Source organism: Harpia harpyja, chromosome 14 (genome assembly GCF_026419915.1).
Source record: "Harpia harpyja isolate bHarHar1 chromosome 14, bHarHar1 primary haplotype, whole genome shotgun sequence".
Lineage (NCBI taxonomy): Eukaryota > Metazoa > Chordata > Aves > Accipitriformes > Accipitridae > Harpia > Harpia harpyja.
Genome location: NC_068953.1, coordinates 34,073,001 through 34,092,376, shown reverse-complemented (window position 1 = coordinate 34,092,376; position 19,376 = coordinate 34,073,001). Strand labels below are relative to the sequence as shown.

Here is a 19,376-nt window from a genome sequence, read left to right as displayed (position 1 = left end):
GCTCTGAGGAAGCATAGGATTACTGCGGGTTGTCACTGTCCTGCACAGTGAATTAGTACTCCCAGCATGTGGGGCAGGCCTCCTCCCACCACTATTTAAAAAAAAAAAAAAAAGTCTGCTACAATTACAGAGTTGGACTCTCAGCATATCACCAACTTTTGATATTGACAGAAGATGTGTTTTATTCAGGTAGGCAAGCTGGGGACTGCAGATTTTTGGTACCGCCATGTAGTTTCTAGTAGAGGTAGGTAAGAAGACATGCGTGGAAGTAAATGATCCATTTTTATGAAAGAGCATCTACCACAGCTTTTAATAGGAAACTGTTACCATATTCTACTTGGGGATTCTTTCTGTTCTTGTTGAGAAATATTGCAAGGTAGCTGTGAAATTCTGCCTTTCAGTTTGTATTTCTGGGGAGCTGTGAAAAATACAATGTTGCAAGTGTCCTGATTTACTTAGAGGGCTCTTTGCAACAGAAAGCTTTGTTCTGAAACTCCAGGGACAATTCTCTAAGGGCAATGATATCCCTGTATTATGGACAACTTGCAATGGCGTGAACATCTCATTCTTTTTCATTAATCTGATACCTGAAAGTAAAACTACTGCTATCGTGTGTTTGGTGTAAGGAGAAAGACAGACTTGACTTCTCAGATCATGCTATAATTTGAATTATTTTAAGTGAAATATCATGTCTAATAATAAAGGAATTTTTAAATCAACCACAATAGAGCCATATACTTTTTGCTCTTTTTAAATTTACCCCACAGTTTGAGTGTGAAAGTATGGAACAACTGTTTGAAAACTGTGATCTTGCCATTACTAACACAGTACCTACAACTTGCGTTCTTGTTCAGATAGTTCTGAGACTATATAGATCTTAAGTGAAGCCTCTAAAATTGAAGTTTTGAGTGTGTAGCAGACCTCAGTGTTAAATAGCTTAGGAGTTCCTGTATCTTGAAACAAGTTAATTCACTGTCTCAACAATCTTTTGTGTTGCCAAATAAGCATGGATGGAAAGGTCTTTGGACCTTGGTCTGTGCCCCATAATAGTCCTGCATTGTTCTTCAGTGTGTATTGCTCTGTGTGGCTGAGAGAAGAATCTCATAGCTCAGCGCAGTGACTCGGCAGTCTTGCCAGCTCAGGACATGAGAAAGAAAACAGAAGTGTGACTACGGCCTCGTGCAGAAATTGCAAGGTGTGATATTAAGTGGAATTTTTTATTTTGTACGTTCTCAAAAGAAGGTATTGATTGTTTGCACAAAAGCAGAGATATTATCATCAAACAAACTTAAGAGTGCTGTCCTCATCTTGCTAGTAGAGCACCTCGTTCCGTTGTTGATTTAAGTCCCCTTGCTACTCAGATAGGAAATCCTGCATCTGCAAAGGGAGTAATCTCTGTGACGTGTTTCCCAAATAAGATACTTGTATATGATCTAAGCAGTAAATAAAATTGTGATAAGCTTTGCTGATTAATAGGAACATTTTACCCCAACCATTATTCACATATTTGCATTAAGTGCCTAAGCAAAACTTCCTGCAAAAAGAATAGTTTACCTTCCCTTGAATAGGATAATATTGGCCTTTAACTAAAGATTATTTGAAAAATGGGTTGGAAAGAAGTACTTACTGTATCAGTAACTTAGTGTCAAATGTTTTCAGTTAGTCACTTCTCAAATATAAGATACAGTAATATAAATTAGGTGTGAGTAGTTCATAGATGCTTCTTATTCCCAGCTATGCTGTCAATGAGTTTAGTAATAGAGAAGTTTCTGATTTGAGGAGAGGCTGATAAGGAATGGAGAACAGAAACAGATTTTTTTATTTTTTTTTTTATTTTTTAAGTTTTGGCATTTTTTTTTATGACGACTTCAAGTTTCTGTTAGACAGCAATGCAGAATATTAAACCTAGCTGCTTAGTCTTGCACAAAATACTGATATCAAGAAAAGTAACAAATGTACAGTGTTTCAAGGAAATGAGTTGTCCTGGTGCTTTTTTTAAAAATTTGTTAAAATGAGAGTTCTTACCTGGTCGTCTTACACATCCCATAACAAATTGCTAGTAATGTTTAACTTGGAATGTGACGTGCTTTGGTTTAGCAGTTTTAACTGTACAATTGAACAATTTACACTTCCTACGAGAGCAGATTTGCAGTAAGGCAGTAAATTCCTCTGAGTAGGTCATATTTTATTATGCTGCCTTTTTCTCATCCTCCTTGTGGGAGCTGGAATAGAACAAATTTCTGGGAAAACCTCAACATGAGAGAGAACCTGAAGGTAGGGCGCGGTCATCACATCAGTGTACAAGCTATGCTAAAGATCTTTACTGCTTATCAAGTGAAAATGTGGGCTAAACTGTTCTTGTCAGCCTTTATTTTAAAAATGAGATGAGGAGAGCTTTGAATTGTTGCTCATAGCTGTGTCAAAGACAAATAGTCTTTAATGATTTGCTGTGAAAAAGGCCTGAATTGTAAATTTTAATTTTTCAGGTGAGGGGAGGGGGGGATGGAAATCAAGAGACAAAGGTACACAATCCCCAGAAAATCAAGTAATGCAATTGTTTGTATAAACTGTCAGAATAGAAAAACAAGTATATTAAACTCAAAAGAAAATTTGTTGTAAAAGATAAACTTTCGTGATCTGTCCAGTGAGAAAGCATAGTGATAAGGATCAAAAGAACTTGAGAAGATACAAACTAACTGATGAGGTTAAGGCCATGGCAAAATGAAGTTGTGTATCCCAGATATCACCCAAGATGTAAGATTTGCTGGAATCATGGGCATCTCCCTGATTTAGAAAGGCAGGCCAAATACAGATGTCTGTACTAAGAGCAGCTATACATTTTACTTTCCGTTATTGTGCAACATTGATAAATACTTTTCACTGTTCTATGCTGTAAAAGCAAAATTTTTTATTCCTTTTAAGCATTAGGTCTGCAAATTATGCTTTTGCATTTGTTCTTATTTTTATTTTCAGCGTATTAATTGAATTAATATTTTTCAGGACGTATTGATGCTTTTACATCAAAGCTTATTATGCTAGAAAAGATTTCTCCAGAAATCTTAAGAGAAAAAGTTGGATTGATTAAGTGAGTATTTTTAGTAGGTTTTTTTAGTAATGAATTTGAAATCCTAACAAGCCTTGCAAGTTACTACTTCTGTAATTTCTTTTCCGCAGGCCTGCAAATTCATTAAATATACTTCATCACATTTTGAAGAAAGTGTCGGAGTAAGTGCTCCATTCTTGTTCGTTGTATTTATTTGCAACATTACCCAGCTCATCCTATTTATTCTGTAGAATGCTTGTCTAATCTTAAGTTTTTTATTTCTTCAGATACATGAAATATTTTACAGATTCTTTTAGGTCTAGCATAGCATAATGCAGACTGTATAAAAATGTGCTTAGGATTACAGGTTTTGTATAAATGATGCAAAAGAATAAGAACTTGATTTTTATGAACTACTTATCCAAGAGAGGAGACTGGACACTTCTGAGCTGATTAAACAGTTCACAGGAGTGAGCTTTAATATTATGTATGTAGGCTGACAATTAAAATTTGGACTTCTGCTTTTTGTTAGTCTTTTTGCTTGATCTGTAGAAATAATACTGTTTGTGTTCCCTTCTGCTTAGCTTGACTTACAACAGCATACATACATATTTCTCTGTACAACGTTGCAACCATTTTCTTGCTCCTTCCTTTTCTTTCTTTATTTAGCTACTTCAAGGCTTGCGGTCTGCAAGTGTCTTTTAATTTATTTGTGAAGCGGGTTTCTTGCACTGTGTGTGAAGCCTCTTAATTCGAATTACAGAAGAGTTTTCCTGCACTTCATAATTTCTGTAGCTTCGTGATTTGTGGCTAAGATTTTTTATATGGGCAGTTGGTTGACATTTATCATCCTGAAAACCTGTTTAATCCTGCATGTATTTAAAGCACATCTGTTCTTTGTGTCTGTGTCAATATATGCACTATGCTTTGTAAAGCACTGGTTAAAGAATTATAGTTTGCCAAATATGCATGGTTTTCAGTGTTTGCTTAAATGTTTTCTTGAACATGATGATAATCTGTACATTGATGATAAATTAGTATATTATGAGTACATTATAAACACATGAATTAGTAGGTATTTATCAATACAGTTGAATTCATGGTTTTTTGTCCATAGCATTTTGGTAAAACAGGGACTGGTAAGTAAATATCTAAAGGTGTTTTGCTCTTGCATTAAGAACTTAGCTATCCTGATCAAATGAAACAAAACAAAAACATTTAAATAATATTTTTGCATTTTAACTTTATCTTTTTAGTTTGCAGGAAGGCTCTTATTTATTGACTCATGCTGCAGGAGATTCATCAGTTGGAATCTACAAGAGTTCTCTTGACAAGACGACGAGAGCATCGTATAACTTACATAAAGCTCATTGTGATCTGCCTACTGTACCTGCCACTCTTTCAGTCCCATGGGTGCCACTAGATCCCAGCCTCCCTTTGCCCTATCACATGAATCATGGAAGAGTTCCATGCACCTTTCCACCTGCACCCCAGGAAGCCACCTGGAAACAGAAGGTCAGTATCACACTTGATGGAAAAGCAGATTAGCAGTTCTGAAATAATCTGTTTCAGTCCCTTGGGTCTATAGCTAGTATATTTATCTGTCATCTTTGGCAGTCAGAGAGACCCTGTAGAGTTCTGGATCCACTACCAAGAATAGGAATGCCTTTTTCCTGAAAAATATTTCAGGTGTGATTCATCTCACCTAGCTTTAAACTTTACAGTATGGAAAAACAACATTTAAGCTCGTTGTGCTGTTAACAGAGGAAAATGGAATATTTTGTAAGATGCATCTCCACACCAGGATGGGCCTCTTAAGTAGATTGTAGGACTCGTGCTGTAGAGTTGTTGTTTTCTCTCTAATGACTACAGGAATAAAGATGATTAGCACAACCGTATCAAGGTAAAATCAGGTAAGGTGAATTCTACTGTCAGGATGTATTCCATTGAGCTCTTACTGCAATTCTCTGTGATAAATTCAGTGGTGGTTTGGGTTTTTTTTTTAAATACACTTTTTTTTGCCCTGTTTCGTGGCAAAATTCTTTCAAAATGAAGTTTTGCTTCTTTAGTGTGAGCTAATAATGCTTTTGGACAGCAAAAAGAATGTAGCATTTGGCTTTATTAAAAGCTTTGTAATTTATAGGTTTGCAGTACAGCTGAAAGTTACAATATTTGCATTTATAAGGATTTTCTAATTTTGCCTCTGTGATGGTGCTTTTTGTTGATGTACTTTTTCTTCAAACAATTTCAGGAAGGACCTTTTAACCTGGTTTCCTGTTTTTTCAGTCCCACCTTCATCTCCATTTGTCCCTCTGTGTTGCCCCCAGATCTCAAAATCTTGAACTTTTTGGGCTATTTCAGCAGAAACTGGCATGTCTTGGAGGTCTAAGGTAGTAAATTCTAACCAGCTTAGTGAAAATAAGTAGCCAGGTAGAGGAGAGGGACCCTGATTAGTCCTTCCTCTGTGCAGATGGCAATGAGCACTCAACAGTAGTATTTGATAACCTCTCTTGTCTGTATGAGATTTTGGGTGTAAGCAAATCAGCCACACAAAACAAAAATAAAAAAAATGCCAGAGCTTTTACATTACTGGGTGTGGGATAATCATATGGCAAGACAGAAAACCAAATGACGTTACTCTTCACTGAAAGTTTAAGTACTTTCCTCAGTCCCCTCATGACACTCTTTGAAATCTTTCATGTCTTAATTTATTGATTCCTGATTTCAGTGACTAGGGTGGAGCATCTTGGATCTGTTCTTGGTTGGTTGTAATTTTAAATGAAGCTCATGTAGGGATAACAGTAATTCTCTGCAGCAAAAATAAGGTTTCCTTTTGGCCCTCTAAAGTATGTTAGCTCAGTTGGACAAATTGCCACTGATCACCTGTCTCTGGTTGCTCTGAACTCCCTTTACCTTTGGGGAAACTTTCATTGCAATTCGGGTGGCTTCCCTGATATACAGAAACTTAAATTCTCATTGGTATGCTGTTCCCTATACAGGGAAACATTTGTAACAATATATATGCAATACTGTCTCTAAAATAAGAGCTATATGTTATTTTGTAATATGTTATTTTGTATAGAGGCACATATGCTTTAAGGAGTACCTTAATTTAGGAAAACATAATTTCTGTGTCTCAAACATAAATAGAAAATTGTGTGTGGATGGCTTACTCTTTTTTACTGAAAATGAACAATCTTACACAGCATTTGTATGCTACATTTCTTCAGAGTGCAGTTAAATCTAAATAAAATTTTAGATGTTTGAATGTGATATTCCTTCCAGACATCATTAGGACAAGTAAAAATTGATATAGCCTACAAGTCACTAACACTTGGGGTTTTGTTGATGATGTTTTTAAAACAGAATAGAATTGCTTATGAGAAGAAGAATCAATTGTCTGCATCTAAAGAAATTTTTGATAGAAATTTTGTGGACATTTTTTAGGAATCCAACCTGCTTTGTAGTTTATGCTGGTGAATAAGTGACGCATATCATGCTTTGGAAATTTCCCAAAGATCCCACTCTCAGCTCTAATATTTTGAACAGGTAGTTCGACACTGTAAAAGTAAGAAAATTTAAGTGTTACTTTTCTTCAGCATAATTTACTCATTTGTGTAAAAGCCAACATGCTAGCTATGCCTAGCTTAATGATGTGTGATGGTTTTTGGGCCCAGTTATATGTTTTAGCCACATCCTGACTTCATATGAGGGCAAAATAGACTTGTGCATCAGTTCCTAATTATCTTATGCACTTTGGTTTCTGCCAGAAGAAAATCCAGGCACTTAGGCAAGAAAGGGGCAGGATTGGTTAGATCCCACTGGTGGCAGGAAAACCAGCTGTGCCTGTCACCAGTCCAGATGTGGCCTCTGAGTCTGGCTGGAATGACGGGAAGTAGAAGGCAGTTCTCTGAAGGTAGTTGTGTATGCTTGTGCTTAGTACAGATTTAAGATTATTAATTCTAGTTTGTGGTTTTTTGCTGGTTTGTTTTTTTTTTTAATTCTCTCCCCATATGTGTCTAGATGACTGGGGCGAAAGGACAATCGGACACACCCTATGAGGGAAAGCCAGTAGCTATGGAAACAAAAGGCAATCCAGCTAAGCCTGTTAGAAATGAAGGTGTGGTTACAAAGAAGCTGAAGAATTACTGCAAACAAAGAACGATGAAGAAAAAGTGGAAAATGAAGTACAACAAAATGCAACTGAAGTAGGAATAGCTGAACCATGCTGTGATAAGTATGGCCTGGAGAAGGACAAGATGAAACAAAAAAATCTGAGGCTTTCTTGCAGTTTCAAAGAAGCCAGAACAAGCTGGCAGCGGAATTAGCTCCATAGCTGAAACATTCTGTAAACCTTTAACCCTTTCTTACCTCAGTGGACACATCTCAAGTGAAAATCTCAAATTCAGTCAGAGAAAAAAGCAAACGTCTGCAGCTGAGGTTAGGAGACAAAAGTACCTTCTGTTGGTCTCATGATTTTTGTAGAAAAACTAAGGCTTGAAAAATGAAGCTGTGGTCAACAGCAATATTTGATATCACATAACAACAAGAAAAAGAACTTTTCAGCTTGCTTAATTCTTCCAGAAGCACTACAGATTTTTATTCTGACATATTTTAGAATTGTATTTTACTTGATGTAATGTGCATAAGGGGAACAACTTGGATTTAATCACTTAATCATTTTAATGCACAGCATCTACCAGTTTTTAAATTACGTATAAAAATATTTTTTCTTTTTAGGATGGTGTAACAAATGAGGTTTGGGGAACAAAAGCTGTGTTTATTTGAATAGTACATGCCATAAATTTGCACTGGGAAACTTAGGAGTACAGCTAAACAGTTAAAATATATATATTTTTATCCTTCCCCAAAACAATTTCCAAAAATTGTTTGGATTCTGGCATGTCTTCAGAAATGAATATTGCAGTTATTTACTGTATTACTCAATGGCTACAGCCTAAATTCTCATATCAGATTGCACATTGATATGCAGTAGTGCTTACCTGAGGTATTAAGGTTTGCCTGGAGGAATAAGTGATAGGATCAAGGCCTTAGTCATTGTTCCAAAAACCCAACCAGACTATGCTGTACATCAGCAGTTTGCTTGAAATTTAGACCCAAACTGACAGAGTGAAGTTAGGAAAAGAGAGTACTTGCTATCTATGAAAAGGCCAAGAAATGTGATGACATGCAGTTTCCTAGTGAATATGAGTTGTGTGGAAAAATTGAAGTTGTTTTGAATGTTGGTATATGAATGCATTGTATTCTGTGATGTGTTTGTAACTAACATCATTGTGTGTGAGGGAAGATTTCTCTGCATTACAGCTATTTTATGGCACATACTTTCAGTGTTTCATTAAACAATTTCAACAGAAACAATCCTTGAAATTGAGGCTCAAAATTTATATTCTCTATCATCACTTTTGTGTTTTCTGGATATCTGTCTATATTTTCCTTTATTAAAAGTATTGTTTTTAGAAGAGTGCGTGAATTCTTGAAAGCTACAAGAATGAGTCTAATAAATTCTTTCCCATTTTTGCCTTTTAAACAACACAACGATTTTAAAATGTCTGAGCCAATTTTTGTTTGGATGGTGTTCTGGAGAGCTGTTTGTATGCATGCTTAAACTGCTAACACAAAAAACAAAGGCCTTAAAGATGTTCTTCCAAGTCTTTTGTTTGGACTAAGGAAGTTACCAAGTACACACATTTGATCAAGCATTCTTCTGCTCACTGGGGCTGGACATGACACGTTTTCATGTCATGAAAGTAAAAATAAAATATTTAAATTGTTTACTGGGGTATACCTGTTATAAAATCCTGAAGACAGTTTTGGTTTGTTTTTTTTTTAAGTAGGCTTAAACAATGCATGTATATTAAAAACTGTTCTTTGTGAAATACAAAGCATTTTCTGATCCCCCCCTCCCATTAGATATATTTATAGTATTGTTCAGTTTATTCTTGTTTTGGCCACTGCTGCTTTTAATTGCAGTGATATGCTAGTGACAAGCTGAACTGGCATAGAGCTGTTTGCAAATTACAAGTAGTTCTGATTCGAAATCCTGAGTGCACTTAGTGACCTCTCATAATAGGAATGTTTTAGCTGTGAGTCATTTTTGCCAGATAACTAACTCTGTGTGGGGATTCAAAGCAGTTTTCAGTTTGTATGTATAAAAACTTTTGCCAGACTTGTATGGAATTTAGTTTCTTGATGAAGTTTCATATGTTAGAAATGTATGGTCTATTTGCCCATATATCTATATGCCTTAAAAGGCTTGCATCTTTCTCTTAATAGTATACTATTATACTACACTAGTATACTACTGATAGTATACTAATTGTAGTTTCTTATGTGTCTCAGATACGTAGGGAATCTGGAGTTTGTGTACAACACATAAGATGACTTTTTAATTCACTGCTGCATTTTATTTGATCTCTTTTGGATTAAGTGGGACTGAAGTAATTGCTCTAAGATGAGTTTAGTCATTTGAAAGACTTGTGTTTTGTTCATGTATCGTGGGCAGGAGTACCAGAGTATTCTCCATTTATATTTGCATCTAAAATAAAATTCTACTTAAAGGAGTTTGATAAGAGGAGAAGGGAAAAGGGATAGCATGTTTAGTACAGGCAGTAATATCTGAAATTTGGAACAAAGAAAATGTCTAAACAAAATAATTGGTAAAAAATATTTCAGTAAAGCCAGAAAATGTGCTGGATATTAGTTGCTGGATTGCTGTTTCTATATAGACTGCTCCTGAAGTGACAGTTACCTGTGGAGGAAAAAGAAGGACTACAGGGGAGCCTCACTGTTGTGATGCCACCAAAGTATAAATTCCTAAATGTAACACAGGTTGTAAAGCTGTGGGAAGCAGGAAACTACAGCTGAAGGAGAGTGAATGGTCCTGGATCTTACCCTCCAGGTAATTGTTGCTCTATGGCTAACTAATGCTGATCTTTTTTATGGCCTCAACCCACCGAGTTTAGCAAAAATATTCCACAGATCTCAATCCTGTCCTGTAATTTCAATCTTCAGCTCTGTGTTTGGAGTGGATTGTGTGTGTTTATATTGCAACTTATATGGCTTTTTTTAAAATATAATTACTACTTTTTGTCACTCTATATTGTAAGAATATCTTTTACATATGCATTTGGAGTGCGTGGTTAGATGTAACTTAGCCAGTCTAAGAATCTTCTGGTTATATTTTTCCCTTGTTAGATTTTTTTTTTTTCCTTTATGTAGATTTACCTGGTTGTAAAGGGGGAAGTATGTGCTGTCCTGTCTTTCAGAACAGGAGGCTCTAACTGCTCCAGAATTGGTCAAACTGATTTCACAGGGATCTCTATTCAGTTCTCTCTTAGCTTTTCAGTGCAGATGTTTGTAGTCCAGCGCTAATGGAGCGGCCTGTGCTGCTGCTTGGGATTATTTCATTCTGGGTGCAGGACTTTATCTTTGCTAAGTCTTATGCAATTCTTGTTGGCCCAATCATGCTGCGTGTCCAAGTCTCTCTGAATAGTGGCTCATCTGTCCACTCTTATCTATATCTTCTCCCCATTTGGTGTAATCTGCAAACTTGGTGAAAACTGATTCCATCGTGTTATCCAGATGACTTACAAGAATACTGAGTAGTACTGGACCCAGTATCAACCCCTGGGAAGCTCTGTTCATGACCAACTCAACTGCTAGCTCAGCTTTGAGGCACTACCTACTTCACTAAAAATGGAAGAAGCCCTCTGAGAACATAAGGTTTTCCATGCTGTATAAGATCACTGATGCTAAGTCTGGTTCTCCCCATTCACTGCTGTTAGGAGATTAAATTGATAGCTTTGTGTCATGTTCAGGCAGTTGTTTTGGAGGACTAGAGGGGGAATTCTTACCTGGCATTTGAGATTACTGGTTGACATACATGCAAAACCATGGAACTTTATCAGTCCTTCATATTAGCATGAATAACTGCAATGGGTTATTGGTTGTGAAATCTAACTTTTCTTTATTTCTGCAGTAATAAGTGTATTCAAACTTTATTTGCACTATGCACTAATGAATCACTTACAAACTGCTTTCATTCCCATATGTGACTAGCTAAACCTCTTCACCTCTGTTTGACTGCAAAACCTTTTAGGGATACAATAGACACTGTCTATGTAAAATACATTAGGAATAGATTTACTCTGTTTTTTCTCTGTCTTCTAATGTAGCCTAGCAGCTGGAAGCACAGAAAACTGGGACCAAGTGACCAGACATCCATTCCTGTGCTGGCAGATGGGAGCTGCCAACAGCAAGTGACTGTCCAACCTCATGCAATGATATTCAGTAGGAGACATTGAACCATTTGAAGAGGTACTTCTTTTGCTTCTGATTTGCTTGCCCTGAATTTTAAATAGCAGCTTGTCTCCAAAAGAGTATAAAAATCAGTTTGGATGTGATCTTTCAGAATGTTTAGTCCTGACCTCCATTTAAGATGCTTTTAGTTCTACTAGTAGAAGGAATTGGGGCATTTTCAGTCTCTCCCCCTGTCTTAAGTCTGACTGGATGTGTAACTTTCTCAGATGCTTCTCTGAGAAGTTACATAACTAAGCTCCTTGTTTCTTAACAAAATACAGCCTTTCTTACAAGTGTGGGTAGAGTTCTTCCCAGAAGCACTGTCATTGCTTGATATAGTTCTCTGTGCTAAAAGTATGTTTGCTTTTTTTTTAATTGCTGTTAAACTGTATTTTTCTGCAGAGATTCTTAAATTTTGTTTGCAAGTTCAAATTCCATTACTCTGTGCCAAAATTATCACATGAAAATGTTTTCAAAGGTACATTGCTGTATTATATATGCCAAATTAAATTTCCTTCTTAATGCCAGAAGACAACTTTGGTGGCCAGGTGACAGTCTGTTTAAACACAGAGCATTTGAATTACACCTTATCTTACTTGTAGGTGGAGGATTGTCATTGACAAAAAGCTGATCCCAGCCATTCTGAGCCTTATGAAAGTCTTCTGTAGATAATCTCAAGGCTGCTTTTACTTATGGCTGTCTTGACGGACCATTGTCCTATACCTTGTAGAGGGATTTTGTTGTTGTCGTTTTTATGGAGCTGCAACAATACACTGCCAATTTCTAAATTGTTTGTAGAATAATTTACTGTAATGATTGTTAAACAATATCAGTCCTAGTGCAGACTTCAGGGCATTCCTCCATAAGGACACTTATCTCTTCTGTGGGGTAGGATGCTCACCCAGTGAGGAAGGAAAAAAAAAAAAAAAAAAAGCCATGAAAGCCCTGTTCTTCCACAAGACATCATGGTAGTTTTGTATAAAGTGTAACAGTAGAGGTAATACAGAGGAAACAGTCTTTCTTGTTATTGCTTGTGATTGAAAGATTTCAATAAATATTAAAAGAACATTGTCACTTTTAACTCAATGTTAGAAAAAATGAATAATAGTAACTACAGGGGGGAGGGAGGAGCTATTAAAGAATCCAGCGACATATTCCCTGATTCTGTAAATGAAATATAGCAGCCACATCATTCTGTTTATCCACAGCATGTTATTACAGGTGTACATTTCCTACTTTTGATTGGCCTAACAGAGAAAAACCAGTTGTTTATTTTTCCAATGGGCAAGGTCCTTCTTTAGAAGAGCCAAAAGGAGAAGTATGCTAATATTGTTGACCAAAACTACATAATCCAATCAGCCAAGCCAGCGTCCTTCAGCTTGACGGTGGTGATTCGCTTTAGTTATACAGATATATTTAGAGCCAACTTTTCCAAAAGATGCATGAATACATCTCAGTTTCACTAAAACTTACTCAGAAGTATCTAGCTAAACAGTTTTCCACATGTGCATGAGATTCCTCTGTTGTAAGGCAGCATGAATGGCTAGGAATGTGACATTACCTGCCTATGCCTCAAGAATAAGCACGTACCCCATCAGTGCCTCTCATTTCTTAGTTGCTGCCAAATTAATATAATTTGTGAAGAAAGAAAAAGAACAAGCTCCACCATGCCAGATATTACCTTTGCACAAAGGTAATGATCCTGACTCTTAAAAATCTAGAGTTTTAAAATAATTGTGAGTTTTAATAAATCTTGACATACTTTTGAGAGCCTTTTCAGTGTTTCAGGGGTGTTTCAAGCCTTTTGATACTCAAGGACATGTGACTGACTACATTTTTTAAATTTTACCTTGAAGGGAGAGCTATAGACTCCCATTCCCCACCACTGCCTTTTTCAGGGAATCTTGAATTCTCACATCATTTCAGGATTTTAGGAACTAATGCCTTCAGAAAAACAGCACACATGACACTCTTGGAGCTAGCGATGCTGACAATGTTGTGTAAATGCAGTCAGTCCTTTGCTAGCAATGACCTATGTGAGCACCATGAGAATAGTTAGATTTATATGTTTAAGCAGAAAAGGAGCAAATCAGTTCCTCAACAAAACAACATCAAAGATGATAAAGTGATGCCATGTGAAGACTGATTGTTCTCTATCTATTCAACACGCACTAAACGTGTTCCTGGGGAGGTCACAGTGGTATAACTACCCATCCTCCGCACAAATGTGGTGAGAAAGTTTGGGCATTTCCTTATAAAGATTTTTTTGTGATCTCATAGTACACTTCCAGTGTTCATACACAGATTCATACACAAGTATCTTTAGTTGATCAACTGTGAAAAAAGAGAGAGACAAATTTTTGACTAGTCTAGTGCTTTTTCAGACCTGAATCTGAAGTAAAAAGTGGCAAACTGTACATCTGGGCACAGAATCCATTGTTGGAAGCAATTATTCTCAATTAGAGTTTACCTTTCTGTTTCTAGGTTAATTTTCTGACTTGAGGATGCATCTGTATACCTGAGAGCTTGAGTATTTTCCCAAATATATCTAATAGAAAGTCTTGCCTGTGACTGTTAATCTTGCCTCCCCTAAGGTTTGCTGCTACCACAGCTGCTGCTGTAGTGCATTCATGCTGTGGTTTTAAAGGAATGATGCAGCATAGCTGGTCTCACTGAGATTCCCTAGCTCTTCTCATGTCAATTCTCCCTTCTGGTATACTTTTAGTGTAGAAAGAACAACATAAGGATTTTCTGTAAATATCCATGTTAATAATCAGTGTAGCCAAATTCACTATGAGATCAATGTCTTTTTCCGAAGCTATTTAAAAGCATCTATGAATAAAATGAAAATACTTGTTTAGAACTTCCTTCCATCACTGAAAATCAGATTTGGAGTAATGATGCAGCCTTGAAAATAATTCAAGTCTGTTCATGGCTCTTACCTTAATGCAGACTTTAAAATTTGTTTATCACATAGTTCAGTGAACAGCATGAGTGCCATCCTGTGCCAGGCCTGCTGCAACTGATGTTTCTCTAGATCCAAAAGCTCCACCTACCAAATCTTTGTGCAAGTAATTCAAAATAAAAAAAAAAAACAGGAAGAAGGCAAAAAAATTCCTACTGAAACAAGTCACTCGTCAGTCTGTCTAGTGTGGGCTATACTGCCTGGCAGACAGAGCACTTCAACAAGTATTTTAATAGTCTGGTTAAATTTGAGCTTAAAAAAGAGGGAAGGAAGTAGCTGTCAGAACCCCATTGCTTCTTATCCCCTCATGAGCAGGTCATATAACCATGTCAAAAGCTACCTCAGCAGTCAAAACCCATTTATTTCAGAACCATATCCAGTACTGCAGTTGTGCAGTTCTGTTCCCTTGATTGACAGGAGGGCAGTAGTCTTGTGCAACTCTCTGGATATTCTTTGTTAATAGCAAGAGTAATAAAATACAAAGGAGGTAGAATTACTGTATGGTTGCACATGCTACTTTGAACAGGTTTTGTAGTCATTTCCAAATTAACTAGTGCTCACATCACAGTTGAAATTCTTTGGCTTCTTTGTGAGTAACCTAAGCAGAATGCACACTAAGATTGATTAGACTGACTTGTTTAATCCAAAAGAAGCACATTTAGATTAAGAAACCTGGAGAAAATATTGTACTGACACTGTCATTATCTGTGGAGAAAAAGAAACTTGTGGGTCAATGGACCTGTCACTACAGCCTTTTTTCTATTTTTTTTTTTTATTAATAACAAGCAGTAAACTTGTATGCAGGTGCATGAATAAATAAGTTGGTTTCCTGCCTTCTCTATGGAAGATATTTCACATGACATATTTATCAAAAGAATGCATTATCTTCCATTTACAGGTTTTCTACCAGCCCAAATAGACAAACTGAGAAGATAAAATACTGTACACATTTCTTTGGCTTTTAAATGTCTGGCGTCATGCTACTCTGTCTGTGGGTATGCATGCAGGTCTAGCCTTCTGTACTGGCAAAACCACCCTGAAGGCTTTCTTTGGTACAGCCTCTTTCTGCGCAGGAAAGATGACAGCTGTCTGTCTCTCTCCCATGTCTGTTCTTGTTGATCAGTCAGCTAGGCTTCTACTGCTTTCCTCTGCTGTTTTGAACTCAGTTATTCTATACAGACTGTGATGGCTGCTTGTTATTGTATTAATGACTTCCTGGATGATAGTAGCATTAGGAAAACAAATCTTAGCGTTAAGGACCTGTTTGAAAATTATCTGTAGTTGTGCTATCACTACAGCCTTTTGTTTAATCTCCTTAAAGTTTAAAGATCTGTTCCCTGTGTAAGCACTAGCTACTAGCATGCAGGACACAGCCGCGAAACATATCCAGCTCAAGTAGAAGTGTTTACTGAAGGCTTATTTGAAAGCAAACTGTAATGAAAATGTGAAGTATTAAGTGTACTCCTCCATGCTAAAACAATAGGCTTTTAATTTATTTTTCTGATTCACTAAAAGAAGACATCTCCGTTTTTAGAATTCAAACCTGTGCATCTGACCTGGAAAAGCAAGTCTTAGCCTGCCTGGCGGAAATGCATCTTTTCACAACAGCCATTCCCTTTCACTCAATCAACAGCTTTTTTTGAAGTCATGTTACTTTGCCTTAAATTTTATCTAAAGCTATAAGATGTCACTTGAAAGAGCAAAAAAAGACATCAGTGTAGACAGTCATATTTAATCAAGAATTTGTGACATTCCTTTGTGGTGCAAGGCATCATTTGTTCCCCAGCTAGTAGCTCAGCTAAGCCTAATTAGGTAATGAAGTTCAGATCATGTAAGAACTTACTCAAAATCCTAAGTGTTTTATGTTATTTTGTACTAAAACAGGGTTGATATGTTTTAAACAAAAACACACAAAAAATTTTCCTGCTATTTCACAGAATCATTGATTTTAATTTAAATTTTACAGCTGTGTTCTAGATTGCTGTAGTAATGGTATGTGGATTTCTGTCAGTGAACTTTAATCTGTAAGTAATTTTTAAATTCATTGCCATGGGCCATTTCAGAGGTGGCATGATGTTAAATAAAAAAGAGATGCTTTTTGCAGTATGCAGTCACCAGCCTGCAGGTTTGCCATAGGAACCTGTTTAAGGATTTTTAGAGTAAGTTTAGATGGAGCTTAATTAGATTCCTTAAAACTTTCAGAATTATTCCCCAAGATTCTCAGGGACATATTTAAGGTGTGACAGCCTCCCCTGTGCTTTGGCAGAGGCCAGGAGATTAATCCAAACCATGGGACTGTTTGTGTTCTGAGTCACAAAAGTGGAAAAAGCATGTAATGATGGGAAACAATGAAGCAGAACAGGCTTGGTCTTACATGAAAGCTTTTAACACTATTCCTAGGAAAAATTCCCTGAGGACTTTTGGCAGCTTCCATCTTTTATAGCTGTTTCTGTCCTTTGGCAAGACAGACCAAACTCTGTAGTGATTATTCATGCTGGTCTGTTCTGGGTGATGTCAGGGGCTCCTAAGTGCATTGGTAAGATTTCCTACAGCATTTTCCAGTGTGGTGGCAGTCTGGGGAACATTATTGTAGGGCTGGCAGCTGTGATCGTTTTAAGCACTGTGTCATCTAAATGGATTCAAAATCTCTCTTAATGCTGTAATATATACTGGTAGTCTGTTTATCCTAGCAGCGTTGTGCTGGTATTGCAGGGAAAGCTGAATTCATCATAGTGGTTTTGAGATGTGTCTTTTTAACCTGTTAATGTATACAGGACCAAAGACAGCATGATACCTAGATTCAGATGAAATTGCAACTCTCCAACCCTAAGTAGATTAAACTGTGCTTGAAGGTCTTCATGATAATCTGAGAACAGAAAGTAAAATTACCTTCTTTAATTTCTGACTATGCTTTACAGCCCTTGTTTTGTCTCACATTGCATGATTTTAGGATAAAATTGCAGCTGGCTATCAAGCAGGGCATCAGGAAGTCCCCAAGGGACTGAGGAAGTTCACTGACACACAGTTACACACATAGTGACTGTTTGTTTGTATATCCTGCGACTGTTTCATTCAGTGTAAAGATGCTGAGTTTATTCATGCCACCAATACCAGTACAAGGAATTTGGCAAGCGTGTTTCATTTCTGTTTATGTATGTAGCTAGGCGACGTCTCCTAGTCACACAGATGATTACTTCTGTGAGGCACACTGAAAAACCAAAATGCTAGCGATTCATGTTTTAGTTTAGAAATTGAATTGAACTCCAGACACTATTAATACTCGTGATGAATGTATGCCAGAGGAGTTACTTTTCTGTTATTTGGTACACATGTATCTGAATTTCTGGTTTACCATTTGTTCATGATACGTATTCTTCACTGAATCTCTGTGTCACTTGAATATGTATACGTCTCTGACTTACTCTAGTTAGCATGCCAGACAGAAGGAAAGAAGATGCAGTAGCCTGGACAGAGTCATGAGGGAAACAAGCCAACTGCACCTTTGAAGTTGCTGGCCCATGTTGTTACCTGTGTCAGCTAGATGAGAGTAACAAAGGATCTTGCTTCCTTCTGAGCATCTCAACGAGCATAGATGATTCCATGTTGTTTTCTATTAACAGTGGACAGCCAGTGCAATGGGATTCCACCACGGTGACTCAAACTTTATGGGTTTTGGCAATTGCTAGTGACTTTAATTAGTCTGTTAATGTGCCCTGAGACAGCTTTCTTTATTATTAGCTTTTGTGCATAGTTAAAGGAGTTTCTGACTGAGTCCTGTAACTATAGTCTTAGCTAATATTTTGCTTTGTTTACTTCCTTGTCTTGATTTGGATCCCAAGTCACTCTGGCATGTGGTTCTTTGTGGAGGCAAGCTCCCTGTGCCCATAGGCTTAGAGCGAAAGGATTGTGAGATAAAAGGATGAGGGTATTATTTATGCTGGTAATGAGGAAAATCTTTGAAAAGAAATAGAGTTCAAACTAACGTTATGGTCAGACATGTATGAAAGTGGCAGAGGAGGGATACTGAACAGCAGACAGAAATTAATTTGCAAACATAGAGTTGAGAAGTAGCTGAAGACAAATCTGGTGATAAAACAGTATCAGGATATAAGAGGAGACTTTTGGAAGTCACATGTGAGATGCAGCCAGCTGGTGGGAGAGAGAGGTAGATGTTTTACTAGCCATGAAAAGTATTTGCTGTCAGGTTCACATGTAATGTGTGAAGCACTTTGAGATTCTGGATGGGAAGTAACTGTAGAACATAATGCCTGTCACGTCTTCGTCAGTTAAAATGATTGCTGAAATATACCCTTTAAACAAGGTTACATCAGCTTTCATGTAATACAGACTCTGTATGAAACGGATGAAGATAAACTGGAAACAATTTGATGAATCTAATTAATTCCTGTATGTTGATGAAGTAATTTATGTTGTTTAGCATTTTCTTTAGCAGATGCAATACTTAGTCTTTGCCCTGAAGAGTCAACAGTTGAAAGATCAGTGAGAAGGCAACAATCTAAGATCACACTGCAAACCATAGCACTGCAAGGCATACAGTCCACGTGTCCAGTTTCTAGCCTGGATGTCCTATTCAAAAGCATACTACCTCTCTGTACCCAGACTGAACTAGCAAATGCCACCTACCTTACCTATTACAATGCTTCATTTGTAAAATACACATGTAACAAAATATTAGAGTTCTGGCTAACACACAAGATCATTCCAGAGATAAGTCTAGCTCTTTAAAAGGGATTATTTCAAGTAAATGAAACTCTGAGTGGAGAATAACATTTGTGCAGGAATGTGCATGTAGTGTAGGAATGAGATTGCACAGAATAGAATTGATCCGAGGGCTTAGGTTGTTAGGTGGAGCACCTAATAAGATATCTGGTTCTCTGGTATTGTATTAGGTAAAAGATGGCATCGGTATTCTGGTATTCAATCTGTTTTTCAAAAACACATTGGAATTACAGCTCTGTAAGATTTAATCATGATGGATGTTAACAAAAAACGTTGCATTCCCCCCCATCCCCCCCCCCCAAACAACCC

At 37.0% G+C, this 19,376-nt stretch overlaps 1 protein-coding gene across 8 annotated transcripts in view; it reads left to right on the top strand.

Annotated features, from left to right (window-relative positions):
- Positions 1-19,376, top strand: part of ICE2 (interactor of little elongation complex ELL subunit 2) — a 41,045-nt gene that overhangs the window by 19,368 nt on the left and 2,301 nt on the right. For 3 of the 8 annotated variants that reach the window (XM_052807051.1, XM_052807055.1, XM_052807054.1), the window contains 4 exons: positions 3,001-3,085; positions 3,175-3,225; positions 4,300-4,558; positions 7,067-8,523. In XM_052807051.1, the coding sequence (XP_052663011.1) occupies positions 3,001-3,085; positions 3,175-3,225; positions 4,300-4,558; positions 7,067-7,255 (584 nt within the window). In that variant the 3' untranslated portion in view covers positions 7,256-8,523. The other 5 variants (XR_008238135.1, XM_052807053.1, XR_008238136.1 and 2 more) reach the window with 4 other exon arrangements.